The following is a 27,971-nucleotide window of genomic DNA, read 5'->3' as shown; positions in this document are numbered from 1 at the left end:
CAATGGAGGCGTCTCGTTGGAATAGATTTGTTTCGTCGGAAAAATGATCTCGTCGGAATAGATTTGCTTCGCTGGAAAAACGATCCCGTCAGTATTTTACTTCTTTTTTTTTTTCCTTCCAAATATCTCTTTCTAATGTTGGTGTTATTTAGGGTAAAGTGTGTATAAACACCTCCTATACACTATTCGTTTTCTCAACACCAATATATTATTTACTCCATCAGTTCCAATTATATGACACTTTTCATTCTCTGAGATTCAAACTATGTACACTTTGATCAACATTTTAAAGTATTTTTTATCATATTGACATGAGAAGAATTATAATCCCTTTGTTTCAATTATGTGAACCTTTTCAGAGTACGAGAGTCAAACTTTATAACTTTAACCGTAAGTTTTGACATTGAAGTTTCAAGTTTATAAAAATAAAATTTATATATTTAGAAACTGCGTAAAAAATATTATAAGTCAAGATAATTTATAATTCAATTTATAATAAATATAAGAATAATGTGATCAAAGAACCATCTCGTAAACTCCCTAAATAGTAATAGGTTCACATAAATTAAAATAAAGGAATTAATTTATATTACTTTTCCTTTTATAAATTTTAATATTAAAATTATTAAATTAATTTAATCTAATTTAACTTCAAAAATTAGTGGTAAAAGTGGCACATAAATTAGGATTGCGGGAGTAAAAAAAAAAAGAAAAGATTTTAAAGTGTGAGGAAGTGTGATTGGGAATAGAAAAATGGGGGTAGGGACAAATTACAAATTGGTGGTTTTAGTACGTTATCACATGAATTGGTGGAAGAGAAGAGCAATAATGTTAGCATATCGTCCAACTCTAGCAATCCTACAAACCACCAAGGACTGAACCCGATCCGGATCCGAACCCGAACCCGAAACCGATTCGCCGGTCTCCGCCTTCATTGTACCATTGACGGAAAAGGTTTCCTTCTTTCTCTGAATCTTTATTTACTTACTATTTTTGGAAATGCGATCTCTAAGTTGACTTTGTTGTTGCGTTTTCAAAGATTGCTAATTTAGTTGCTGAATTGCGACTATCTCATCCATTAGAAGAACATAACAGAAGATTAATACTAGTTTGTACTGCTTTATACTGTTTCACTGCTCCGTTGCTATCTGTTTATACTCCATCCATCCTAAAATAAGTGTCCATTTTGCTCATTTCACGCCCACTAAAAACATCAATAAATACAATGTGTATTTTACTAAATTACCCTTATTCTAACTATTAAATGTTTCTTGAGAATTGAGTTTATTAAGAAGAAGTAGATGTTCAATATGAGGGTATAGTTGGGAAAAATACTAAGTAATTTTTGTCTTGAATTCCTAAAGCGACTGTTGTTTTTGAACAATTATTTTTTCCTAAGATGATACCTATTTTGGGACGGAGGGAGTACTTCATATTTGTTTAAAGAACTTTTGTAAATTACATAAGATAATTTGGTGGCTATTTCTGTTTTTATCTCATTTACGAATAAATCAGTGAGATTTTTGGAGCTTACAACTTTATTGGTTTCTGTTCATCAAATCTGCAAAAGGATCACAGTTATTATGTTTTAGTTGATCACTCTATCTTGAACGACAATTTTTTTTAAAATGAAGCATCATATGTTTTTTCTTATAATGGGGATTCCCAGTGGGTTTACATATTATTAAGATTCTTGACGTATGAGTTTGCCCATCAAATGGCTTGGGTTGAGTGTTGACTTTTGTTGCTTTGCGATGAGTAAATGGCTTATCTTTCAGCTTATTTTTTCTTCTCTTATTTGTTTTTACTTTTTAGTTAGTAATGCTTCCAAATATTGAGTACTGGTGGCGTTGTTTGTGGAATCTGAACTTCACATGTCAATAATTTTATGAAGTTGGTTTTTCTTTGAGTTTTTTAAGCAAAAAAATTTTGAACTTTAAGTTTCTGAAATTATGGTTTGAAGTTGTTCCGAATTATTTTTTTTCTTTCAAATCTTCAACTTCCATTCAAGAAAAAAAAAAAAAAAGAAAAGTTTTTTTTTTTTCCATTCACAGATCTTCAACTCCCACAAACTCTTTTCTTAATGAACTATGGGCTAGTTTAGCCATCGATACAGTCATTGTAAATACCGAACTTCAATATTCAAAACTGTGGGCTTATTTACTACTTTGGCAATCTTGGGTAATTGGTGAAATATTATTTGCAATTCAAGTGAAATATTGAAATAGTCATTGAAGGTGTGTTTCGAGTTAAATACCGATAAAAGAGGGGATGTATTCCAAGTTAAATACTGGTTTTCACTCACAAATTCTTTTCAAGTGAAGTTATGTCCATGCGGGCTTCAATTTTCACAGACTCTTTTTCAACTTTAACTTCAAATCTCTTTTTTTTTTCCAACTTCAACTCAAATATCGTCGAAATGCCTATACAACAATCCAAAGACACTTTCAACTTCCACAAACTTATTCCAGCTTCAACTTCAAAAAACTTTTTTCCGTCTTCATCTGTAATTGTTGTCCAGACAGAGATATGATCATTTAAAATTTTTAATGTTGCTGACTGTTTACTCTTATTTCTTTGCATCAATCTGTGCCAGCTTATTTTGCCCATTTTGTCTGTTATTTACTTTTTGGTTGGTCCAATTAAAGTCAGTAATCTAAAATATATGACAGATAAATGCATCAAGTAGATATTGATCATGAGCGGGACACCAGGGAGCAACCACCTCCCACTGCTGCAGAACAAAAAGGGACATTGGCTTCCAAGGTGGAAAATATTTTCATTATACTTTCACCAGGCTTACATATTTATGCCTTTTGATATTGTATGTGTACAAGTATGTGGCTTCACTCTCTTCTGAAATTCACTAAACTGTTACAAGCTTATACATGTGAAACATATTGAGCCCTGCTGTTGAAGAAAGTTAATAATATCCTAAGCTGCAGCTGAACTTCTTTTGCACTAATTTGTTGTTTATTGGCTAATAAAAAATGAAACTAGCATGAAGAGAAACTGTTTTCTTCAATGCGTTCCATTATTCATGAAAAGTTAGGGTTGCGTGTGATGGGCGCTTCTACGGGACTTGGATTAAAAAGAGGCTACTATGCCTCAAATACAATTTATAGCATGCTTGCTTCCATGGACATTAAGGTGTCACTTTGACTAATTTATTGTAATAAAGAAATTATTAGCTTAATGTTTGTAGGTTGCATTTAGGTTCGATACTATGCTAAGTTTTAACAGTTGGCTAAGGAAGAAGTATTCTCTTCCACCACCGTATAGAGCTTTTAAATTAAACAAAATTAAGGGTTGAAACACCTTTTACTGAAAGATTTGCAGGTTGCTCAATCCTATAAAATATTTTCCACTTGGTCTTTGCTGCCTTTAGTTTCTGCTCTTCCTTCTCAACAAATTGCCCCTAAGTAGTTCATTTCCTATCAATTTATCATGCATCAACTGAAGAACCCTCGGCCTTTATAGGAAAAATTGAAGTCTTCACAGCAATAGTGCGTTTATCAAGTAGAAGGACTACCACAAGATCAACATACAGTTTTTCCTTTTTCCAGAGAGATTTAGATTTCATTTCTCCTTGTATTTAATGTTGATAACTTTTATGAAAGATAATTCAATCGTTGCAGCTCTAGTACTTGAAGAAAGGAGGAGGAGAAGTAGGTTGGGACAAATAAGATCTTTCCAATATCCCAAATAGCTGGAGTCTTATCTCTTGACTTTTTTAGTATATTATGATATTTGTATATTGCTTCACATGTATTAAACAAATATTAAACATAGGTTCCTACATTATAACTAAGACCATCAAAACAAGCTTCTAAAGCCTCACTCAGTTTGAACTAAGGATATTCTTTCCCTTCCACATGAAATAGTTTGAACTGATCCAGAGAGGAACAATGAAGAGTATGCTTATAGTGGAATGGACTTCATTTACTTACTGGTGCTTTTCTTGTTGAAGTTTTTGCTCAACTGACTTCCTAAAAGGAGAAAATATCCTCCATTTTTCTGTGCTTCTTATTAAAAGAAGGAAAGTTATTACCAGTTTCAAAAAAAAACAAAAAAAAAGAAGGAAAGTTTGGCATACTTCCGAAAAGTAGGATACTGTCTTCGACAGACCTCTCCAATTTGAGTCCTAGTCTTAATTAACCTCAGGCTCTTCTTGGTGTTTCCCAACAAGTAACTGCATGATAGGCTTGGTACGATGCTTACCAGTTTCCATACATTAATAGCACCGCAAAAATACAGATTCCATTTTGGTTTCCCGCCAGTCCATGTCTCTTCTTCTGTCATCATGTAACTCTATCCAACCAAAAAAAAAATAAAAAAATTGTTGCTAGCCTCATCACTAACCATGCCTCTGCACACAAGCTTCAAAAATATGACATACCTCAAGCAAACAACTGAGTCAGCAAGCTTAATTTGCACCATTTCCTTCATAAACACATTCAGGTGGCAGCAATCTTTAAGCGCCCTTGTCACAAAAATGCAGCTTCAGCAGTGGGACCATTATTTATTCTTTTTGCTTTTATGTGTTTCCTTAGAATTATAATTTAAACAACCTATGTTGGGAAAACTTGGAACTGACAAACTTAATGGAAAATGAAGGCGAGAAAGGAAACCTTAAAATTGAGAATTTACTTAGAAAAATAAGAAGCTGAAAACCTTTCCCTGAACTGAATACTGCCTCGTATTCCTTCTCCAGAATATTCAGGCCATGAGATTTCCATTATATCTACTAGTAATATATACTATGCTTGAAGACGTTTCTTGTGTTTGCATCCGTAATAATCTGCCTCTAGATCTCCATGGCACATATATTTTCTGGACTTATATTCTTTTGGGGGAAAATGAGGGAGTTCCATTGGATATGTACTTTTCTCTAGCTGCTGATTGTGTAGGAGACCAGCTCCAGCTCATGCCTTGGATATTTTGGCCTTGCAGTTTGCGCTGATTTCCAGTAATCTACTATTGGCTTACCAAAGTCTGGGGGTGGTGTATGGAGATCTGAGCACTTCTCCGCTTTACGTCTATAGGAGTATCTTTGTGGGGAAGTTGCAAAATTATCAGACTTCAGAAGCAATATTTGGTGCATTTTCACTGATCTTCTGGACAATAACACTCATTCCTTTGCTCAAATATGTATTCATTGTATTAAGTGCAGATGATAATGGCGAAGGTATGTTTGAAAGGACTCTAAATTGATCAATACTTATGGAACAATACTAATACCTGATGATGTTTGACCAAATACCTTAGGTGGTACATTCGCTCTTTATTCTCTGCTGTGTAGACATGCAAAGTTTAGTCTACTTCCCAACCAACAGGCAGCAGATGAGGAGCTATCGGCTTACAAATATGGCTTCTCCGGGCAGTCAACATCATGTTTACCATTGAAGAGATTTCTTGAGAAGCATAAGAAGTCACGAACAGTACTGCTTATTGTTGTATTGTTAGGTGCTTGTATGGTCATAGGAGATGGTGTTCTGACTCCTGCAATGTCAGGTAGGCGATACTAACAATAGATGCCTCCTTATATGGTATTTAGCCGGCTGCCTTTCGAATTTGCATTCAAGAAGTTTGTTTTAAAGTTGCTTCCATAAAATGTTAGATAGTGATTTTCAACTTTTGCAATATTATAAGTGGCACCTTATTCTGCACGTGGTGCCATCAGATATCCTATAAAAAATTATCCCACAAAGTGGATGCTTGAAGTCATTGAACTCGCAGTTGAATTTAATTATATCTTCTAACTATGAATGCTTTTCTTTGGCAGTTATATCATCAATGTCGGGGATCCAGGCCTCTACTGAACACTTATCTCATGGTAGGTATACTTTTATGTGCCCCTTTGCAAAAAATGAAGACTTTTTAAAGTAGTCCACATCTTACTTCAGTCTGAGGTATTGACCGTTCATGCATCTTTCTTTGTAGGTGGTGTGCTACTTCTCTCTTGCATAATATTGATTGGCCTGTTTGCCCTGCAGCATTTTGGAACCAACAGGGTTGGATTCTTGTTTGCTCCTATAGTGACTATTTGGTTGATATGTATTTTTGTCATTGGGCTGTATAATACAATGTTTTGGAATCCCAAAATTGTGTCTGCTCTTTCTCCATATTATATCATCAAGTTCTTTAAGGAAACTGGGAAAGATGGTTGGATTTCTCTAGGAGGTGTCCTCCTCTCAATTGCAGGTACGATACATATATTGGCTGTAATTCAGTAATTCTTTATTCAAGTATTCCTCATAGCAACCTTTTCGTGGATCGTCTTACTATTTGATGAAGGAGATGATATTAAAATCTCCTAGAGTTAGAATCCGGTTTGTAATTCATGTTTCTACCATCAGGTACTGAAGCAATGTTTGCAGATCTTGGTCATTTCACTGCCTCCTCAATGAGGGTAAGTCAAGCATATTGCAGCAACAAACACATTAAATTATCCTTCTGGGAGACTGTTCTGCTCTAATTCTCTATTTAGCCTAGCAAATAATTTTTTTTCTGGAAGATCCTGAATGCAGAGTGAACTAGTTGGATTATGCAGCAAAAGGTAGAATGTGTTTTAGGTGCATCTATACAAGGGGTTATAAGTCATCACAACGATTTGGGAATATAAGATTCCAATCCATTCTGTTTTAAATAAATAGGGTTTTCAACTATGAAGACTCTGATTTTGTTGTAGTATTACATTTTCTTTTAAGCATAGAGGAACTTAGACAACATAATTTAAGAAATTTTGCAATCCATCTGAAGTAGCTTTGAAGAATACTGAGCCTAAGTAGGCGTTTGGCCATAGAAACCAATTTTTTTTTCCACTTTTTTGGAATTTTTGAAGTTGGAGTTGTGTTTGGCCATAGTTTTTTGAAATTAATATTTGGTTGTTGAAATGTACTTTTTCTAAAAAACATGAAATATGATTTATCCCCCCCAATTTCTAAAAACCAGCAAAACCACCCAAAGCAATTAATAAACATAACCAGTGCGAAAAATATAGCAACTATACTCGAGATCAGCTTATGGAGTGCTCAAAACTGATGGTTTCTTTCCATCAAAAGGCTGCAACTGAAAATATAGCATCTCTAAATATGGCTTTGTTGCAAAATTCCCACCTGCTTCTTTTCTTTTAGAGGCTTTTTAGCACATGATGTTGAATGTTGTTGGAGTGGAGAGCAACTGAGCAACATAAGTTGCCTCTGACTAGTGAAAAAAGTTGTATGAACTTTTAGGGTAAAATTGAAAATAGAAAAACAAAAGTAATGGTCCAAAACAGAAAATGGAAGAAGTGAAAAACAAGGTTTTGGTTTTTTATCAAATTCCAAAGAGAACTTCAAGTTAAGTTGTATTTGGTAATTTTATGGCCAAACACCATAAAGTGAAAAAAGTGAAAAAAATCTCTGGGAAAAAGTGAATAATTCTCATGGCCAAACGGGTCCTAAGATTTTAAAATCATATTAATTACTACTAAAAATAAAATATTTGGAATCCATTGTGAGTGGAAACATATAGAGCAACACGGACATTGGAGCCAAATGGTTCTTATTCCACGGACCGTCCTAGTGGCTGGCAGATTATATTGCATAATTCTTTCAATATCTAGTTGAGTTCTTGGATTCGAGGAACTCTTGTTGACTGAAATTTATTTTCCTTATGCAGATTGCATTTCCATTTTTTGTATACCCTTGCTTGGTGGTACAGTACATGGGTCAAGCTGCTTTTCTGTCCAAAAACATTGACTCAATTCCAAACAGTTTCTATGATTCAGTACCCGGTTGGTTCTCTTTTCAGTTATTAGTCTGATTATTCTCAAGATTGTTGATAAATTTAAATAATCCTTCTAAACTGCTGCTCTTTGCTTCTCTTGTAGACAGTGTATATTGGCCTGTCTTTGTTATTGCTACTCTTTCAGCCATTGTGGGCAGTCAGGCCGTAATCACTGCTACATTCTCCATTGTGAAGCAATGTAATGCACTGGGTTGCTTCCCACGAGTCAAGATTGTCCACACGTCAAAGCATATTAAAGGGCAGATCTATGTCCCAGAAATAAATTGGATCCTAATGATTTTGACCCTTGCTGTGGCTGTTGGGTTTCAGGACACCACTTTAATTGGAAATGCATATGGTAAGCCTACTAGTCTTTGGATAATCTATATTCTAATTCTCAAATTCTATTGCATGACATTGCCTTCTTACATTTCATTCCCATAGAAAGTAGAGTAATCCCCATTATATGATCTCTGCAACTATCCTAATTATATCACCTTCAAAAGTAACTGAATTTTTCTTATGCATCTGCAACATCTGTGGTAGTATTATATTTATTAGTATGCATATATAGAAATGGACTGTGACAAATCCAACATTAAGACGTCTATTGTGCCTGAATGTTCACAAGTAATTCTATTTGCCAAATGTTTCTGTTATACCTGATTAGTTTTCATGATTGTGTATTTGTTTGTGCTCCGTATATATTATAGTTTGTGCTCCGTATATATAACTTTATTATATTAGTGTTTGCTACGAATACAAAGTCTGCACGTTTTTTTTTTTTTTGACATTGTTTTTTTTTTAATATGGGATTCACTTTTTTTTTATATTGCTTGATTTTGTTAATATGGGTCTCCTTTTTTTTTCTCCGTGAGTTTGGAGATGGTGGGTTCTACTTTTTTTACCTCTTATTTTTTTTTTTTAATATTGGTTGGTTTGTGTTTAATATGTGGGCCCACATTTTTTTTTGGGCCCACAAACGGACGACGAAAAAGTGCCCTACTATGTTCAAAACACGATTAATATAATATTGTAGTTTGTGCTCCGTATCTAAAACTTTATTATATTAGTTTTTGCTATGAATACAAAGTCTGCACGTTTTTTTTTTTGACATTGTTTGTTTTTTTAATACGGGATTCACTTTTTTTTTTATATTGCCTGATTTTGTTAATATGGGGTTCACTTTTTTTTCCCCGTGAGTTTAGAGATAGTGGGTTCCACTTTTTTTTTTTTAATGTTCAAAACACGATTAATATAACATTGTAGTTTGTGCTCCGTATATAAAACTTTATTATATTAGTGTTTGCTACGAGTACAAAGTCTGCACGGTTTTTTTTTTTTGACATTGTTTGTTTTTTTAATATGGGATTCACTTTTTTTTTATATTGCTTGATTTTGTTAATATGGGGTCCACTTTTTTTTTCCCTTGAGTTTGGAGATGGTGGGTTCCACTTATTTTACTTTTTTTTTTTTTTAATATTGGTTGGTTTGTGTTTAATATGTGGGCCCACAATTAACATTGTAGTTTGTGCTCCGTATCTAAAACTTTATTTATTAGTGTTTGCTACGAATACAAAGTCTGCACGTTTTTTTTTTTTTTTGACATTGTTTGTTTTTTTAATATGCGATTCACTTTTTTTTTATGTTGCTTGATTTTGTTAATATGGGGCCCACTTTTTTTTCCCCGTGAGTTTGGAGATGGCGGGTTCCACCTTTTTCTACTTTTTTTTTTACTGTTCAAAACACGATTAATATAACATTATAGTTTGTGCTCCGTATCCAAAACTTTATTATATTAGTGTTTGCTACGAATACAAAGTCTGCACGTTTTTTTTTGACATTGTTTGTTTTTTTAATATGGGATTCACTTTTTTTTATATTGCTTGATTTTGTTAATATGGGGTCCACTTTTTTTTTTCCGTGAATTTGGAGATGGTGGGTTCCACTTTTTTTTCTTTTTTTTTTCTTTTTTTATATTGGTTGGTTTGTGTTTAATATGGGGACCACACTTTTTTTTTTTAATAGTGGATGGTTTGTGTTTAATATGTGGGCCCACAATTATTTTGGGCCCACAAACGGACGACGAAAAGTGCACCATCCGGTGCTTCTAATATAGTAGAAATATATGGTTACTCCAAGACTAATAATAATAAACATGAATTACCAATATACGGGCAAAGAAAATGTAAAAACATTATGATAAAATGAAATATCAATTATCTAGTGTCACCTCTTCAATAGAGGGTTATTGACAACGAAAAGTATGTCTTAGAGCCTTGATGATGACACTGAAGCTCACATAAAGCGAGGCGAAGCGCTCAACATGTTTGAGCCTCGCTTCAGGGCTTAAGCGTGCTTTAAGCGCGCTTTAAGCGCACCTTTGACAACACGATTACTGCAGATTTTGCGAATAATTCATGTTGCTGTTTTTGTTCAAGCTTTCTTTTGATTCAGTTTCAGAATTCTCCGTTTAGTTCTCTCATGAATTTATGTTTCTTTCAGGCCTAGCTTGCATGACAGTTATGTTTATCACGACATTTCTCATGGCGCTTGTCATAATCTTTGTCTGGCAAAGAAGTGTATTACTTGCCACTTCCTTTCTCCTTTTATTCTGGCTCATCGAAGGCGTCTACCTGTCTTCTGCATTCATTAAGATTCCACAGGGAGGATGGGTCTCCCTTGTGCTCTCTTTGGCCTTCTTGACTATCATGTTTGTCTGGCACTATGGAACTCGCAAGAAGTACAATTTTGATCTGCACAATAAAGTTCCATTGAAATGGCTCCTTGGCTTGGGCCCCAGCCTTGGTATCGTTCGTGTGCCAGGGATAGGGTTGATATACTCTGAATTGGCAACAGGAGTTCCATCCATCTTCTCTCACTTCGTTACAAACCTCCCTGCATTTCACAATGTGCTGGTGTTTGTATGTGTCAAATCTGTTCCAGTACCATTCGTCTCACCTGAGGAGCGCTTCCTCATTGGTCGCATTTGCCCAAGACCCTATCGCATGTACCGTTGCATTGTCAGATATGGTTACAAGGACATACAGCGAGATGATGGGAACTTTGAGGACCTTCTCATCCAGAGTATAGCAGAGTTCATCCAAATGGAAGCTGTGGAACCACAACTCTCAAGCTCTGAGAGTCCATCATTTGACGGGAGGATGGCAGTTATAAGCACGAGAAGTGTACAGTCAGGCTCAACGTTACTCGTCTCAGAGGAGGATTTTGGTATTAGTAATTCCATTCAGAGCAGCAAATCTTTAACCCTCCAAAGTCTAAGATCTGTTTGTGATGATGAGAACCCACAGATGAGGAGGCGCCGAGTAAGGTTTCGCTTGCCAGAAAACCCTGGCATGGATCCAGCTGTTAGGGATGAGCTTTCAGATCTAATTCAGGCAAAAGAGGCAGGGGTTGCATATATAATGGGACACTCTTACGTGAAGGCAAGGAGATCAGCTTCTTTCCTGAAGAAACTTGTTATTGACATTGGATATTCGTTTCTGCGCAAGAACTGTAGGGGTCCTGCTGTGGCACTTAATATTCCTCACATTAGTCTCATTGAAGTTGGCATGATATACTACGTCTAGACTACAGAGGGAGGGTGGTTGGCCATGGACGCGCTTTTTATTTGTCACACCTCTTCAGTTGTTGCGCGCTGAATGTTCCATACGCTAGTCTTATGGCTAATAATGTGATCCTTTGATGGCATATGTTGGGGAAGGCCATTAAAGTGTTTCGAATTCAGCACATTCAGTAGTTGTATGTATATAGGCTTTAATGACTTAGCTTATGCCGGAAATACACCCTGGATTTGAGCAGGCAGATATGTTTCAGCTAGGGCTGTTCGTCGGTCGTTATGGCACGGTTTATAGATACTTCGGTTTGTTATTTTTGGTATTCAATTTGTTAAAATGCTATACCAATAGCAATACTTAATTAAATTCAGTATGGTTAGCCTTTTTTCATTTCGGTTTCTGTTTATTCGGTTCAGTAACTTTGGTTTTGTTAGGTTTGGATAGAGAATTGTAACTTGTTTTGTCAGAGGTAAAAAAAATCTTTTGACAAAATACTAAATAAAAAAAGTGCCTTCTTGAACTTTCAATTTCTAGGGAGTTTGTTAGAGGAAAGACATGCGTGGTTATGTATAAGCTTTTAGGTTGGACTGTTATCAGTTTTGAAATAATATAGAGATCTGGAAATTATGCAAAACAGAATTTGCAGTTGAACTAGTTGGATTCGAATTGGACTGATCTTTTATATTGAGGAAAAAGAAAATTAAAGATAATTCAAAGGGATCTAACCAAACAAAATTTAAATAAATAAAAAAAAGCTCTCTTCTCTCTCCTAAACCCTACATGCAAACCCTAACTTAGCCGTCCCTACGAGAAGATGGCCACTTTGGCCGCTGGTCAGCAGTCTTTGGTGGCTGGCCAGGTTGCTACCACATCCACCACCATCATAGACACTATTCCAACCCACTCGGAAACCTCTAAGATCAAATACAACGATTTGTTTAAACCAAACACTTTGAACTCCATGCAAAACCCTAACCCTACGTCAACTATTCCGTTGAAGACTGTTACCTTTTGCAATGGTGTACCAATATTACGATGGAAACAAAATGAAGTAGAACAAATGGAATGAATGCAAAAATTACAATATGCCGCCATTGGTAAGTTTCTTTATGGTTTGGCATGAAATGGAAGAACTACGTACCATAATGCCTGCGCAATGTGGGATTAAAGGACAATGTGAAATTGGTTTATTTAGGCATAGGCACGTATTGATACGTTTATCTCTCAGGGAGGACTTTATTAATCTATGTTCGAAAGGTTCGTATTATATACAGTCGAGGGATGGATGTTCTTATCAAATGAGGCCTTTAATTTATGATACTAAGTTCAAAATAGATGAAGAAACGTCAAGGGTGATTACTTGGATCTCTTTCCCAGATTTTATGCCAACTTTCTTTGGTCAAGAATCTTTATTCTCACTCGCTTCTGCTGTTGGAATTCCACTTCACCTGGATAAAGCAACTGAGAATAGAACTAGACCAAGTTGTGCGCGAGTTAAAGTATTGTTAGATTTATTGGCTGATCTTCCTTCCTATGTGAATATGGAAATTGAAGATGAGAAAACTCAGGAGATCAGGGCGGATAAGGTAAAGATTAGATATAATTATTTGCCAAAGTATTGTTGTGAATGAAAGTTACCAGGTCATTGTGAAGATGAATGCTGGAATCTACATCCTGAATTAGCATATGTTGATGATGAGGAGAAGAATACTGATGTTCAGGAGAAAGAAACACAGGTGGTTATAAATGAGAAAGAAAAACAGGTGGTTATAAATGAGATTAAGGGGAATACATCCGGTGTTGTTACTAAATAGGACATGCATGTTAATACTGGAAGAGGAAAAGCTATGATGCATACTGAGATTCCTCAGAATCCCAACCCTGAGAAGAAAAGGAAGAATCAACATAATAATAGAAGGAGGTTTAATGCTAGATTGCTGGCTAGTGGCAAAGTGCTTGGTGATCCTAGAAATTGGAATGTTGTGAAAGATAATAGAGTTTTTGATGAGCCAAGATCAACAAGTTCAGATGAAACTACTCAGAAACAAAGTCAACAGGCTGATGCTATAGTTACTCATAACAAGTTTGATAATTTACAAGCTGACAAGCAGACCACTGAGGTCATCGATGTTGACAGTGTTGCTCAGAGTGAAGAAGTGATCAACATTGAGAATAGTGATAAGGGAGTAATAAAAGGAAAGAATGAGCAGCAGGCTGCATAAAGTGTATTGGTACAACAAAAGGATAATGAAGTTGTTGCTAAAGATTCTATTGTGGTGGTGAGTAGTGAAAAAGTAGAGCAGGTACAACAGAAGGATGCACATACAAGTCCAACTACATTAATAGTTGGTAATGAAGTTCTGCATAATGAGGCACTAATGGAGGAGGAAAGAGCACCACAATCTCAAATACAACAAAATGAGGAGTTACAAAAGGATGATATGGAAGGATCAGTGAATGAACAACCTTTGATGGAGGTGGGTAGAGCAAGTGATTTGATGGAAGATAATAACTTGAAAGTTCAAAATCAGGTTACTGATGTTCTCCTGGAAAGAAGTGAAGGCAAAGAGTTAGTAGAAATACCTCAAGATCAACAGGTCACAAAGATTAGGGAAAATTCTCCTATGAGGGAATTACATGATCTAGTATCTCATAATATTGAAGAATTGGCTGAAGGATCAGATACAGTAGAAAAAAATGTAGAAGATATCAGGTGCTTGGATGATGAAGAAGCTATTACTACTGTATTGGATCATATTATAAAAGAAGCAGGCCTTTCACCTAAATCTCAGGTGAAAGGTACAAGAAATGCCAAGAAACAAGTAGTTCAGGAAATCCAACATGTAAGGGTGATGCCAAAAAGAGGTACTGGTAAATCTAGTTATAAATGCTGATGAAGGCTCTTTTTTGGAATATTAGATCAGTGAGAACTCAAAAAGCTTTTCATAGAGTGCAGATGGCAGATGCTGCACAGGCACCACAAGTTCTTCCTGATGGCTTTTATGGAACCTTTCCAACATTTTAGACATATTGATCAATATAGAAGGAAAATTGGTATGCAGTATGCAAAGGCTATTTGCAATGGTAAAATATGGTTTTTTGTGAATGAAAACAATGATATAGAAATTTTGGAGGATACTGCACAACAAATTACTGTTAAGCTGCTTTTCCAGGAAGTGCATAAAAATATGGTGGTTACTATGGTGTATGCAAAGTGTGATGAAGTTGAAAGATTGACTTTATGGGACTGTTTGTATAATCTATCAGCTACTATGTCAATGCCAAGGTTAATAGCTGGTGATTTTAATGTAATTCTGAATGAAGAAAAAAAGATTGGAGGATTGCCTGTTTTCCCTCAGGAATATGAAGATTTTGCTAGTTGTGTCAATTCTTGTGAGTTGTCTGAGGTTAACTTCAAAGGTAGCCCTTTTACATGGTGGAATGGTAGAACAGATGGAGAATGCATCTTCAAGAGGCTGGATAGGATGCTTGTCAATGATCTGTTACAATGCTGGTTTGGTCAAATTGAAGTTGACCACCTGTCAAGGACTGGTTCTGATCATGCCCCTTTGTTATTGTCTTGTACTGATCAAACTCAGACTTTTATCAAACCTTTCAAATTTATGAAGTTTTGGACTGAGCATGCAGACTTTCCTGATGTAGTTAGGCAACATTGGCAAGGTGACCCAGCTGATATTTTTCTGGCTTTTAAGCAGAAATTGAAAAGTGTGAAAACTGCTCTATCACAGTGGAGTAAACATACTTTTGGAGATATTTTCAAGCAAATGAGCATTAGAGAGGAGATAGTTAGAATCAAGGAAGACTTGTTTGAGGAATTCCCTACAGAAGGTAATTGAATGATCCTTCAAAGAGCACAAGCTGAACTGAAGAAATATTTGCATTATGAGGAGGAATTTTGGAGACAAGAAGCTGGTTTTGAATGCTTTGCAAAAGGGTATTGAAATACAAAATTCTTCCATAATATAGTGAAGGGTAGAAGGAAGAGAACTCAGATCACGAGAATTCAAAACCCTGATGGTAACTGGATTGAAGGATCAGTCAGTCTAGCAGCTGAGGAAATTTCTTTTCATCAGAAGCAATTTACTCACGAGGCTCAGCAGGAGGATTTTTCATTATTGGATCATATTCCTGAGATGGTGTCAGAGGAGGATAATGATTTAATTTGCAGTACTCCAAGTATTGAAGAAGTTAGGCAAGCAGTATTTGAACTAGCTAGGGATAGTGCAAGTGGTCCTGATGGATTACCAGGTCTGTTTTACCAGACATGTTGGGATATAGTTAGTGTTGATGTGCATAAGGTGGTGAAGGCTTATTTTTAGGGTCATACTCTCCCTAAGTCTATAACACACACCAATCTTGTATTGCTGCCTAAGAAGAATGAGGTTAAGACATTTTCTGATATGAGGCCAATAATTCTTAGTGACTTCATAAACAAGATAATATCTAGAGTGTTACATGACAGGATTGACCATATTCTTCCTAGGCTCATTTAAGCTAATCAATCTAGTTTTGTTAAAGGGAGGAACATCATTGAAAATGTCCTGTTGACTCAGGAAATTGTGACTGACAATTAGATTGAGAGGAAAACCTGCAACTGTAGTTTTGAAACTTGATATGACTAAGGCCTATAATAGAGTATCATGGTTATTCTTAACTAAGGTACTCAGGAGGATGGGGTTTGCAGAAAGGAGTGTGGACTTAGTATGGAGATTATTGGCTAATAACTGGTACTCAGTGCTAGTTAATGGTCAACCTCATGGATGTTTTCACTCAACTAGGGGTGTCAAGCAGGGTGATCCTTTGTCACCTGCTTTGTTCATTTTGTCTGCAGAGGTTTTGACAAGAGCTTTGCATTCATTGTTTGAAGTTACTGAATTTAAAGGTTATGGGATGCCAAAATCGAGTGCCAATCTCAATCATTTGGCATATGCAGATGATGTCATAATCTTTGCCTCAGTAGACAATAATTCACTAAATATGATCATGAAGGTGCTGCAGGATTATGAGAAGGTGTCTGGTCAATTGATAAATAAAAGGAAAAGTTCCTTTTACATGTTTGCTAAAGTTCCATAGAACATAGTACAAGAGGTAGCAGCAGTTACTGGATTCTCAAGAGTTTCATTTCCTTTTGTGTACCTAGGGTGCCCAATTTCTCATGCTAGGAAGAGGAAAACAAATTATTCTGAACTTATCAAAAAGGTGAAGGACAAACTGCAAGCTTGGAAAGGGAGGTTGCTATCACCTGGTGGAAAGGCAGTGCTAATATCAAGTGTTCTTCAAAGTGTTCCTATACATTTATTATCTGCAGTGAAACCTCCAAAATGTGTTATCAAGGAAATACATCAAATGTTTGCTAAATTTTTTCTGGAGTAATAAGTGTCACACCCTAACAATGGTTGGGCATGACGGGCACCCGACTCTCATCAGAGTCGAGCGAACCCTTAGACATTCGCTCTATCAAAACCTGTCATTTCAAAAACTTTTAAAAACATGAAACTTTTCCAAATAGAAATCATTATCTTTATAACGATTATGAAAACTTTCAATCAAAAAAGTACTTTAAACCAATTGAAATCATCTAAAATACATACTATTTTAAAATCCACAAATGACTCAACTGACATCACTTTGTCGACATCTCGACAAATATACCAGAGGACACTATCTGCAGAAGTCTCTAAGAAGTGAACTGAACATTATGAGTCAGGACAGGGCCCTGACATACCCATAATCATGCATATCTATACATGACTCAGCACAGCTCCAGAATGAGGTGGAACTTGCCAATCCCAGCTGACGTCCAAGCATTCTAGCTATACACTTAACCTGCCAAACAATCTGGGGCTGCGGACATGAACGCAGCGTCCCCAGGCAAAAGGACGTCAGTACGGACAATGTACTGAGTATGTAAGGTGGTAAAAAATCATAATCATAATTTGATTTAGGATAGAAGAAATCGCAATCTAACTCAATACTTACAACCTTCGCTGGAAGAAACATAAATGTGCACACGAAGTCTCAAAACAATCTTTAAGTAAATAATGCAATCCAACACACATGCCGCTTCCGACATGTTAACCGAATGGTCCCTTCGGACAGCCGCTTCCGGCTAGTATCACAATAGTCCCTTCGGACGGCCGCTTCTAACATAATAATGATGACCTCTTCGGGCAGCCGCTTCCGGCTTAATATCACCATCATATCAACACAAACTCAATCCACAAATATCAATTTCAAATCATATCATAAGTCACTAATCAATTCATCACAATCCAGTTATTAGCCTTAGTCTTTATAAGAAGTTATCAAATTTGTATCTCACTAGACTTAGGAGGACATACTTCCAGGTTTGAGGGTAGAATTGTTATGAAATTCTTACTACTTATATTCTACTCAATTTTATATTATTGCCCTACTCAAAGAATAAATGATCATATCAATACAAAGGGATGATACTATGGAATGTAAACATAAATCGTAGATGAAATGAAGTAGTAAAATATTGTACCCCCTTCGGAGTGGTTTTGAAAATCAAACTTTATGTTTCCTTTAGTATAAAACTAATTTCCTCGAAATCATTAGTAAAAACATATACACAACTCAACTTGGCACCTTATAGGTGTTCCCTTTGGAACAGAATAGGAGTACAATATCAATAAGCCATCACAAGAAACATTTAGACCTTACTCGTCTAAGAATGGAATCATATGGAGTACATATAGAATGAATAGCACAAGAATCATGCCAAAGGAAGAAAGGTTTGCCTTACATACCTTGTCGCTTACGTGATTAGCTTAAATTATGCTTCCAAACACTGGCCAATATACAATCAAGGTAAAGGAAACGGTAGACAACTTGAAAGAGGTTCATATACTTCTCTAAGCTCGTAATTAACTTCCGTAAATTCGGGCAACATTTTCCCTGAAATCTTCCGTAATTCCAATTCAATTTAACAACACAATCAGCAACCAACAACAACAGCAACCATCTCATATAATCCTCTTTAAACTCAAAGCATCAACTCCCAAAGATAACACCAAAACAACCCAGTATACGCTATGTATACGATATCTACATTCACTTTATTCTCCCAAATATAAGAACACCAACTTATCAACAACATCAACAACAATATCAACAATTATTTTATATCAATATCCAACTAATCCTATCCATTTAATCATACCAAAACATCCCCCAATTCATTTGATATCCAAAAATTATAACCGAACTTTCAATGTCATTTTCTCTATTCTAACCCGTCAAATCTATCAATGATCAGGGTAAGAACATCATTAAAATCTTAAACATACCTTATAGGAGCAGCCACCAGGAAAACAACATCCCCCAAGTTCAATTTTTAGCGTAAAACGACGGCAATAACTTGTACTACACTTTACTCTTCACGAGCCTCGGAATTCGGGACCTCGAACATGATCAATTCTCCACTTTCTCTCTCTAACTCTCCTCTCTCTCTATCTAAAATATTCTGGACCTTTGGTATGAAAAATGAGGCAGATAAGGCTGAAAATGTCCCTTAAATAGCAAGGGAAGTGGGCCTGACCCGACTTGGAATCGGGTTGGGCCGAGCCCACTGCCAGCTTGACCTTTCTGCCTTATAACATCCATAACTTTTTATCCCTACGTCACATGCAGGCCCACGACCTATGGTTGAAAAGGTATTTCAATTATCTACAACATTCATTTTAGGAGTTTTCCCAAATTCACAAATAATGATGGGGTTATGTCCTCCCGAAGTCAGATCACCTGAAAACGTAACTTAAAAACATCTTTTTGGAGGGCTTCCACTTTGATTTGGCTCAAGGGTCCTTCTTGAGTTATGTTCAACTTCACATATATTATCCATATAACTTTTCATATGTCCTTTATAAAATCTCGACATGTGGACCCCACCTCAGCTTACGATTACGAGGGCTATATATCTTTTAACGTATCATTCCAATCATATTGTACGAATTTCAAATATCATACTCATGCTATCCTCATGATAATACAGTAGAATTTCATCCTTTATACTTGTAATATTTGCTCCTCCTTGAGCTCACATTAAGCCGTCTACAGCCTTATAACATGAAATTTTCTGGGGCGTATCAATAAAGAAGATATCAAATCTAGACATTGGTCTGCATGGCTTAAAATGTGTTTTCCTAAGGAGGAGGGTGGTTTGGGCTTCAGATCCTTGTTTGATGTGTCAAAGGCATTATGTGCTAAATTATGGTGGAGATTCAGAACCTCAAACTCAGTATGGGCCAATTACCTATGGAGCAAATATTGCAAAAAGCAATATCCTTAGTATGTCCAATAGAAGGGAGGGATACAGGTTTGGAAGATGATTTTAGAAGCAAGAGACAACATAGAACAGGAAATATGGTGGGAAACTAAGAGTGGAACTGCAAATGTCTGGTTTGACAACTAGACAAAACTAGGAGCCTTGTACTATACATTACCTGATCATCTCATTGATGAGAGTGTGGAAGATGTCTATGAACTTCTAGATGGAAATGATTGGAACTTTCATAAGTTGCAACAACTACTACTAGGAGAAATTGTTAATCACATTCAAGAGGAACTACTGATGAAGGAAAGTTCAACTTTATGGGACAAGGCATGGTGGATGATGACTAGTTCTGGTAAGTTTACTGTGTCAAGTGCCTGGTATCTGCTTAGACAAAAAACCATATCTCTACAGTGTATAAACAGATGTGGATAAAGGGGGTCCCTTTCAAGATATCATTTTTCTTATGGAGATTATAGAAGATTAAGCTGCCTGTTGATGAAGTTCTAGTTAGCATTGGCATAAATGTGGTTTCTAGGTGCTGTTGCTGCAGGAATCCACTGTTACACTCCATAATAATCCGTGCTACTTGTATTAAAACAAGAAAGAATGAGTTAAGAAGGTTCAAGGAAAGTTAATCGAGTTAGTAAGAATATCGTTATATATATGGTTTCCTTAAGTATCCCAAGGTGACACGGTTACCTAAAGGATTTGAAATCGCGCTATGAGTATGTATATGAGGTAATGCGAGTGACCTTTTAAAGTATTTGAGATTATTAGTAATGATATAGAGGATGGACAAAAGATATGAATATACTTTTGCGATTGGAGTTTCGTCAAAGCTTTGTGAGTTCTCTAGTTATGTTTAAAGTTATTGTGATTCTCCGGACCCTTCGAGACGTGTATATGAATTTTTATTGATGTATATAAGTGTGTATATGTATGTATAAGAGGTTACATGAGGTTGGAAGAGGATAAGAAGTTAAACGAAATGAATCGGAACAACTTCAGTAAAATCTCGGACCCGATTTTAGCTTATATTGTAGGAGCCATATCTCCTAGTATATGAGGAGTTTTAAGATGTTTCAAAAGCCTAAAATTAAGTTCATCGAGTCTAGTTTTCAATGCAACAAACCTCTCGTCAAAATGATATCGGGGTAAGGAGATATGGACGATGCAAGTTGGGCTGAGTATTAAGACTTAAATGTTCACAAATTTTTCACTAGTGGCCGTGTGGGCCCCACAAACACATGACAAAATCATATTTTTGCCCATGCTTAGTTGGGGGAACGTGTAAGACCTTCTTGGGCAGCAAAATGGTCTCCTTGTTGACCAAAGTAGCATGCACAACGCATTTCCCAATCCCACCAAGTGAACTTAGAGAGAGAAAGGCTCTCATCTTCACCAAGTGAAGAGGAAAGAGAGCCACGGCCTTCCATGGCTGTTCCACCACAAAACAAAAACGGCCAGCTCTTCCATTTCTTTCTCACCATTAAACCCCTAAAGTGTTCTACACATTCACCATTATGTTTCAAGGAAAGAAGAAACCATAAACATGCCATGCATGCTCTTGAAGCTCACGGCCAGAACTTGGCTCTCCAAGTTGATCAAGAATTCAGTTTCTCAAGCAATCTAACCCCTTTGAAGGTGTACAGTAACGTGAAGCATTTATTGGAATAGCAAGAACAAGTGTTGAAATTCAAGAAGTGAATTTGAAGGGCTAGCCGATTGAAGGATTGAGTGACAAGGTAAGAGTTGATAATCTTTCATATGTTTTGTGATGAATTGAATGTATATGGTGTTGCATGTTGGTATTGGACTGTTTTTCTTGAAGTTGAAGGGGGCCGTGTGTTTTAGACTTAGATGGAATCATGCTTAATCTTCTTGTACATGTATTGGGAATGAATTGAATGTGTTGTAGTATGGATAAATGGATGAAAATCATGAAGATGTTGTAGTTGTGTTGAAGCCGTGTAGGGGGCTGTTTTAGGGGAATTTATGGACTGTTTTGTGTCATATTTTGATTGTTGTTGTTATGGACATTATGGGGTATTGTATGCATATTGAATATGTGAATTGAGGTGTTAAAGAAACGAATCATGTTGAAGTATACAAGCAGTCCAAAATCGTGGACTGTTTTAAGGTTAGAAGTGAATTAGTGTATGTTGAATGTTGAATGTTGTTATGAACATATAGTGAAAGTGAAGTGCAATGATTCAAGTTGAAATTGAAATGATTTGTGGGCTGTTGTAAGAATAAAAATGATGCTAAAACAGTTCCAAGAATTGTGAAAGTAATGTTATTAAACGTATTGTTGTCGTGGTAAGTTAAGACTGGAAAATTGCTAAGTGAAAATGATGTGCAAGCTGTCCAAAGTCCCCTAAGTCATGTTAAACAAGTTTGGATTGATATATGAAAGAATGATTAGCAATGTTAGCTTGTAGCACTAGTTGGTTTGAATGCGAACGAAACGTCGTTTAAATGTTAGAAAGGGATTGTGAGCGTCAAAATACGTATTAAATTCCTTTGTAGACTGATTGTAGCTCTTGATATCTTGATATAGGATAAGTGTTTTTGGGCAGCAAGTACAAGTTATAATACGACTAAACGCTAAAGGTATGTAAAGCCCAATCCTTCTTTCTTTTGGCATGCCTTAGTTTTCAATAGGCTAGATTATAAGCCTTGAGGAAAATTCTAAGATTCGAAATCCGAGCATGTCTTGATCCTTATATATTCCTTGGCACTCTTATGTATGATTTGATGAAATATGAACCATTATGTCTTTGAAATAGCCGCTTTCCGAACCTTGCATAGAAAGGTTTCACTTTAAAGAATTTCGTAATTTTTGAATGCCATATCTTTTGCATAAAGGCTCGGATTGCTCCAATATTTTTATAGGAGTTCGCATGATGTATAATGAGTATGTTTTCCATAGGCGGGCCCGACTCGGGTCAATACCCGTCCGTGGGTCCCGCGACTTTCTTTTATGTAATTCGGAGAACTTTTGAAAGAATTTGTTATGACTATGATTCGATTTTCAAGTATGATCATTTTACTTATGTTTGAGTTTATGATAATGATTTTATGCATATGACTACTCACGAATCTACTCGTGCATTCTGTTATCCCTTTCGCCGAGTCCCGGGCCGGTTCTGTTGTCGTGCGCACTTTGATATACTCCGGAGTTATGCTGTGTTTATGGTTCACCGAGCTACTCGCCAAGAGGGTCGGGTTCCACTTATATTTGGTGTTATGCTGTGTATGGTGTTATGCTGTGCTATGATATGTGACAGAGATACGGAGATTTGAAACTTTCTGGTGTTATGGCGCCAACGACGGGCGGGCGACCATATTCTTCTGTACCCTACGCATGACTTATGTTTTAAAGTAAACATTTTGATATGTTGGACTTATACTTATGTCCTGTACTACTATTTCGTTTATGCCTCAGATTTGTTTCTGTATTTTCTGCTTTGCATACTCAGTACATATTTCGTACTGACCCCCCTTTCTTCGGGGGGCTGCGTTTCATGCCCGCAGGTACAGACGCACAGTTTGGTGATCCACCAGTTTAGGACACTCTTCTGCAGTTTGGAGTGCTCTTTTCATTTTGGAGCCTACCTTTTGGTATATATACTTGTTCGATGCGTATGTATATATTTGTTCAGGGGTACGGCGGGGCCCTGACCCGCCTTATGATCCGTTTGGTCTGTTTAGAGGTCTGTAGACGTATATGTGGGTTGTGCCTACTTTTGCATAGGTGTGTTTGTATGATCCCATTCGCCATAGTAGCCTTGTCGGCTTGCATTTGTATATGTTTTGGGGCCGTTGTGCCATTTGATAGCCTTGTCGGCTTTTGATATATGTACATGCATCTGGTTGTGCTGAAATGTGTCTGAGATAGTTTGATATAATTTAAGGCAGTGTGTGACAATTGTGCCAATATATGCTATCTGTATGTGATTCGAATTGGATAAGTTCGTTAGGGTGCCCAACTCGGGCACTAGTCACGGCCTACGGGGTTGGGTCGTGACATCCACAACAGGAAACCATTGATCACTTATTCCTGAATGGTGAAGCTGCACAATATATTTGGAAGGTATTTAGCAGTGTTGCTGGCATATAAATGAATTGCTCTCAGGTGAAACATGTAGTGCAAATATGGTGGAATACTATTTGTCATTACAAGCTGAAACCTATCATTAAAGCAGTGCCAGCAATGATCATGTGGCAATTATAGAAATGAAGAAACACAAATCTTCATGGAGTGTTAATGTCTATTCATAGGGTGATTCATGAAATTTCTCAGAATATTCACTTGCTATGCAAAGTAATGTATCCAGCTTGGCAGAACATTCCTCACAAGTGGCCTGATATAATTGATTATTTTGAGCAGTTTAGACCAATCCTGAAGTGCATAACTGTGACATGGAGATTGCCTGCAAGGGGTTGGTATAAGTACAATAGTGATGGTGCTTCAAAAGAGAATCCAGGTCCTAGTTCAGTGGCTTTTTGCATTAGGAATGATAATGGGGATCTTGTATATGCAACAGCTCAAAAGATTGCAGATGGGAACAACTTAGTTGCTGAAGCTGTGTCCATCAAACAAGGAGTTGAGTATTGTATGGAACATCAACTATATCCTTTGTTGGTGGAAATTGATTCCTTAGCTACGAAGATGTTCATCAGAGGAATATGGAAGGTTTCACGGTGTATTAGTATGATCTATATATGAGAAGGGAATAAATATTAAGTACTATGACATATATTCACGTGGGATTAAAAAATAGTTGAGTAAAGTGTACAAGTTATATAGCTTATGATACAAACATTAATTGCGTGTACAAGTTGTAAAGCTTTTGGTACAAGTTGGTGAAGCTATGTTAGTCCTCCTTTGGCACTTATATATAATAGAAAAGAAATATAATAGAAATAACATGGAATGCTCCATGTACAATTTGTTCATGCTATGTTGGTTCTCCTTTGGCTATAGAATAGAATATAATAGAAATAGATGGGTACAACATGGAATGCTTTATGTACAATTTGTTGATGCTATGTTGATCCTCCTTTGGCACTTATATATAATAGAAATAAATAAAGAAATAACAAATTCTGATAAGCTGTTACGATAACAAGAAAGACTCCATTGTCCATGCCAAATTCTTGTCAACATCACGGTGACTAATTTTTTTTTAAAATTCTACAACAACGTAATTTAAAAGTAAATCTACTTAAATATTTTCTTATTTTTATAAGGGTTTCTAAAGGAAAAATACATTAAAAAGGGATAATTATATTGTTGGACCGGTCACGTAGATGATTCATGCTTTTCGTAAGATTTAGCCATGGATTTCAGTTAATGCTGCTTTGAATTGCTTGTTCTTGTGTCAAGGGTCTACGGAAACAACCTCTCTACCTTTCAAGGTAGGGGTAAGGTCTGCGTACACTCTACTCTTCTCAGACCCCACTTTGTGGGATTTCACCGGTATGTTGTTGTTGTTATACATTTTTGGACCGCTCAAAAAAATAATAGCCAGAAAATGTATAGGTTTTGTATATTAAGTATAAATATACATATAGTATACACAAAATATACATAAATGTACATAATCAATGTGCTATTGTATAGGTTTTGTATAGTTTGACTAGTGCCCGTAATTAATTCGGCTGATGGGCCAAAAATGAAAAAACCCATAAAACCCTTATACTCCCTCCGAATAAAAAAGAGAGTCCACTTATCTTTTTTTTTTTTGTTTTTGTTTAAAAAGAGTATCCACTTACCAAATCAAGAAACAATTAACCTTATTCTTTCAAAATTGCTCTTATTAAGTTTTAATTGATCAAATCCCAATATCTATTTAACTAGAGATAATTTAGTCAAATTATCAATTTTTGTCTAGAAGTTATTATTTTCTTAAGAAATATGTAAATGACTAATTGAACATTTTTTTTGATCCGTGGGGTATCAATTTACTGGTTTCATACTTCAATTATAGAATATATTCGCGGTACTCTAGAACGGCAATTAACCCATATTAAAATAGCCCTACTTAAATATGAGACCCTTCATAAGACGCACGCTCCCAAAACCTTCCCAAGATTTTCCAAATTGCAGTACATGTGAAAATACTTTCAATTTCACTTGAAGGCTTGGCTTATTATCTTTTAATTGTTCATTTAAGAAAGTGATAAGGGGAATTTAGTCAAATATCCTCACGATGAGTGTTGTTACATGAATTTTTAATCAACGTGGCAAAATCTTAAACGACATACAAAAAGGACCGAGAAGTATCTCATGTATATTTATTGAATTTGACGTAAGGGTTAACAATATTTTTGGACCCTCAATTATTGTTAAATTTTAATTTTAGTTCTTGTGCTATTTGACCAAGTATATTCAACTTTCAAATAATTGATATGTATACTTTTGAAATCTTTGCTGGTACATTTTCACAAATTTATGATAATCATTAACCATTTCACCACTTAATTACATATATTTTATGTTAAGCATACTACATGTTTGATGATAATATAATTCTAAAAATTGTCAAATGTAACATACTTCCTACATAAAAGGACAAAAAATATGCATTTCAATCAATGAAGATTAAATGTACTTTATCAAATATTAGGAGACCTAAAATCAGAATATTAGTGAGAATAAGTTTAGCTGTCAGAAAAGAATATGCTTTACTACTTTGTTTCCGCAACAAGGAGTGGTACAAGAAATCCATAAATTTCAACGCCTCCTATAGTTCTTTCCTCACACACATTTGAATTTCCTCCATTTACAAATCTTTCTACTTAAAATTTCTCTGTTTTATGGATAGACAAATCAAGAAACACAAATTTCAGTCTGATCAAACTCTCCCCATATATGGATTTAATTCCCTACCTCAAGAAATTGTCCTTGACATAGCTTCCAGGCTCCCCATAGCATCTTTAGTCCAATTTAAGTTTTCTTGCAAATCATTTTACAACTTGTTACAGGACACAGATCTTGCGAGTCAGCACTTTTGTCGTGCAGTAGAGACCGATCCTTGCATTATTATTCACGCGGATTACCCTTTAAGAAATCAGCTATGCTTTCTTGATTTTTCCAATCATGGTGTTGTGAGGAAAATCAGGACCCCTTTTGCAAACTCTGTCCCGGAATTTAAAGTGGTCGGTTCGTGTAACGGTCTATTGTGCATATGTGATTCTCTGTTTAGTGATGCACTTTATGTGTACAATCCTTTTACAAGGGACTACAAACAGCTCCCTAGATCAGTAGAATTTGAGGTACAAAAATTGATTTTGGGATTTGGCTTTCATCCTGTTACCAAAGAGTACAAGGTGATCAAGATCATAACTTATGCCAATATGTATAATCATGCCTCAGCCTCAGGGCGTTATCGTAGGTCTCGAGTTCCCTGTTTTGGTAAATCGGACGTTCAAGTACTTAGTCTTGGTACTAGCAACAGATGGAGGAGTGTTGGAGAAAATGTTTATCGTTTTGATCCGAATTCTCAAGGATTTGTGTTGAACGGGAAGATCCATTGGTTGACTCGATTTAGTAAGTACTATGGACGTTTTGATAGGCTTATCGTTTCGTTTGATTTGGCTGATGAGGTATTTGGTGAAGTACCAAAAGTTGATTTTGGCATAAAGGAAAGAAATATTCAGTATCATCTTGCAGTTCTTGGAGATTGTCTTGCTGTTGCACTAAGTTTGCCAGACTATGAAGGGGGTGGATTTGAAATTTGGGTAATGAGAGAATACAATGTCAAAGAATCTTGGGTGAAGGAGTTCAAAATTGGGGCTTATACACCAAATGCAAATTCTGTCACACAACATATACAGCCATTGGTGAAATGTCTATGCGTGTTGAAAAATGGAGAGATCTTGCTTGAGTACAAAGGTGGAAATCTTGTTTCATATGATCCTAAAAATTGTGTCTTTAGGACACTAAGGTTTCTAGGGATGCCTAATTTGTTTAAGACATTTGTTCATGTAGGTTGCCTTAATTGGATTGATATCCCACCTGCAAATGTTTTACAAAATTAGATCATCAAATATTTCTTCTGGGTTCTCACTAGATGTCTGGTACATGCATTGAGGCCCGAATAAATTTGGATTCATGCCAGAAAGTCTCACATTTGAGTGTAAAGCGCTCCTTAACTAAGACGACTCCGTACCTAGATCATCAAACTTATGTTGAAAAGCTTAGTCATATATGTTTAATGACATTGTATCTTGTTTCCCATTCTTAGTACTTTGTTGCGTTGTCTCCTGAAATAGTTCTCTGTAACATACAAAAG

At 36.1% G+C, this 27,971-nt stretch overlaps 2 protein-coding genes across 4 annotated transcripts; both read left to right on the top strand.

Moving 5' to 3' along the window:
- Positions 1–750: 750 nt before the first annotated feature.
- Positions 751–11,738, top strand: LOC132636229 (potassium transporter 4-like). 3 transcript variants are annotated; one of them, XM_060352973.1, is made up of 10 exons: positions 751–954; positions 2,673–2,766; positions 4,954–5,188; positions 5,269–5,514; positions 5,786–5,836; positions 5,944–6,204; positions 6,360–6,412; positions 7,663–7,777; positions 7,874–8,128; positions 10,276–11,738. In XM_060352973.1, exons 2-10 carry the CDS (start codon positions 2,677–2,679, stop codon positions 11,358–11,360), a joined length of 2,391 nt encoding a protein of 796 aa, XP_060208956.1. In that variant the 5' UTR covers positions 751–954; positions 2,673–2,676; the 3' UTR covers positions 11,361–11,738. The 3 variants fall into 3 exon arrangements, with proteins under 3 accessions (XP_060208956.1, XP_060208955.1, XP_060208957.1); XM_060352972.1 differs by having other exon boundaries at positions 4,911–5,188; XM_060352974.1 differs by lacking the exon at positions 751–954 and adding an exon at positions 1,736–1,758.
- Positions 11,739–23,998: 12,260 nt separating this feature from the next.
- On the top strand, positions 23,999–27,717 carry LOC132637669 (F-box protein At3g07870-like). Its single transcript, XM_060354725.1, has 2 exons — positions 23,999–24,367; positions 26,662–27,717. The coding sequence occupies exons 1-2, from the start codon at positions 23,999–24,001 to the stop codon at positions 27,715–27,717; spliced, it is 1,425 nt and encodes a 474-aa protein (XP_060210708.1).
- Positions 27,718–27,971: the final 254 nt, after the last annotated feature.

This window comes from Lycium barbarum, chromosome 4 (genome assembly GCF_019175385.1).
Source record: "Lycium barbarum isolate Lr01 chromosome 4, ASM1917538v2, whole genome shotgun sequence".
NCBI classification, from domain to species: domain Eukaryota; kingdom Viridiplantae; phylum Streptophyta; class Magnoliopsida; order Solanales; family Solanaceae; genus Lycium; species Lycium barbarum.
The sequence above is the reverse complement of the archived record's forward strand: the minus strand, read 5'-3'. Positions and strand labels throughout refer to the sequence as shown.

What these genes read in the sequence shown, in the direction of transcription:
- LOC132636229 (XM_060352972.1), top strand. Translation starts at nt 2,699, where the DNA reads ATGAGCGGGACACCAGGGAGCAACCACCTCCCACTGCTGCAGAACAAA. An exon ending in AAGGGACATTGGCTTCCAAG is followed by an intron (nt 2,767 to 4,910) that starts GTGGAAAATATT and finishes CTGATTGTGTAG; the next exon opens with GAGACCAGCTCCAGCTCATG. An exon ending in TACTGAACACTTATCTCATG is followed by an intron (nt 5,837 to 5,943) that starts GTAGGTATACTT and finishes CTTTCTTTGTAG; the next exon opens with GTGGTGTGCTACTTCTCTCT.
- LOC132637669 (XM_060354725.1), top strand. Translation starts at nt 23,999, where the DNA reads ATGTATCCAGCTTGGCAGAACATTCCTCACAAGTGGCCTGATATAATT. An exon ending in TCATCAGAGGAATATGGAAG is followed by an intron (nt 24,368 to 26,661) that starts GTTTCACGGTGT and finishes AACTTGTTACAG; the next exon opens with GACACAGATCTTGCGAGTCA.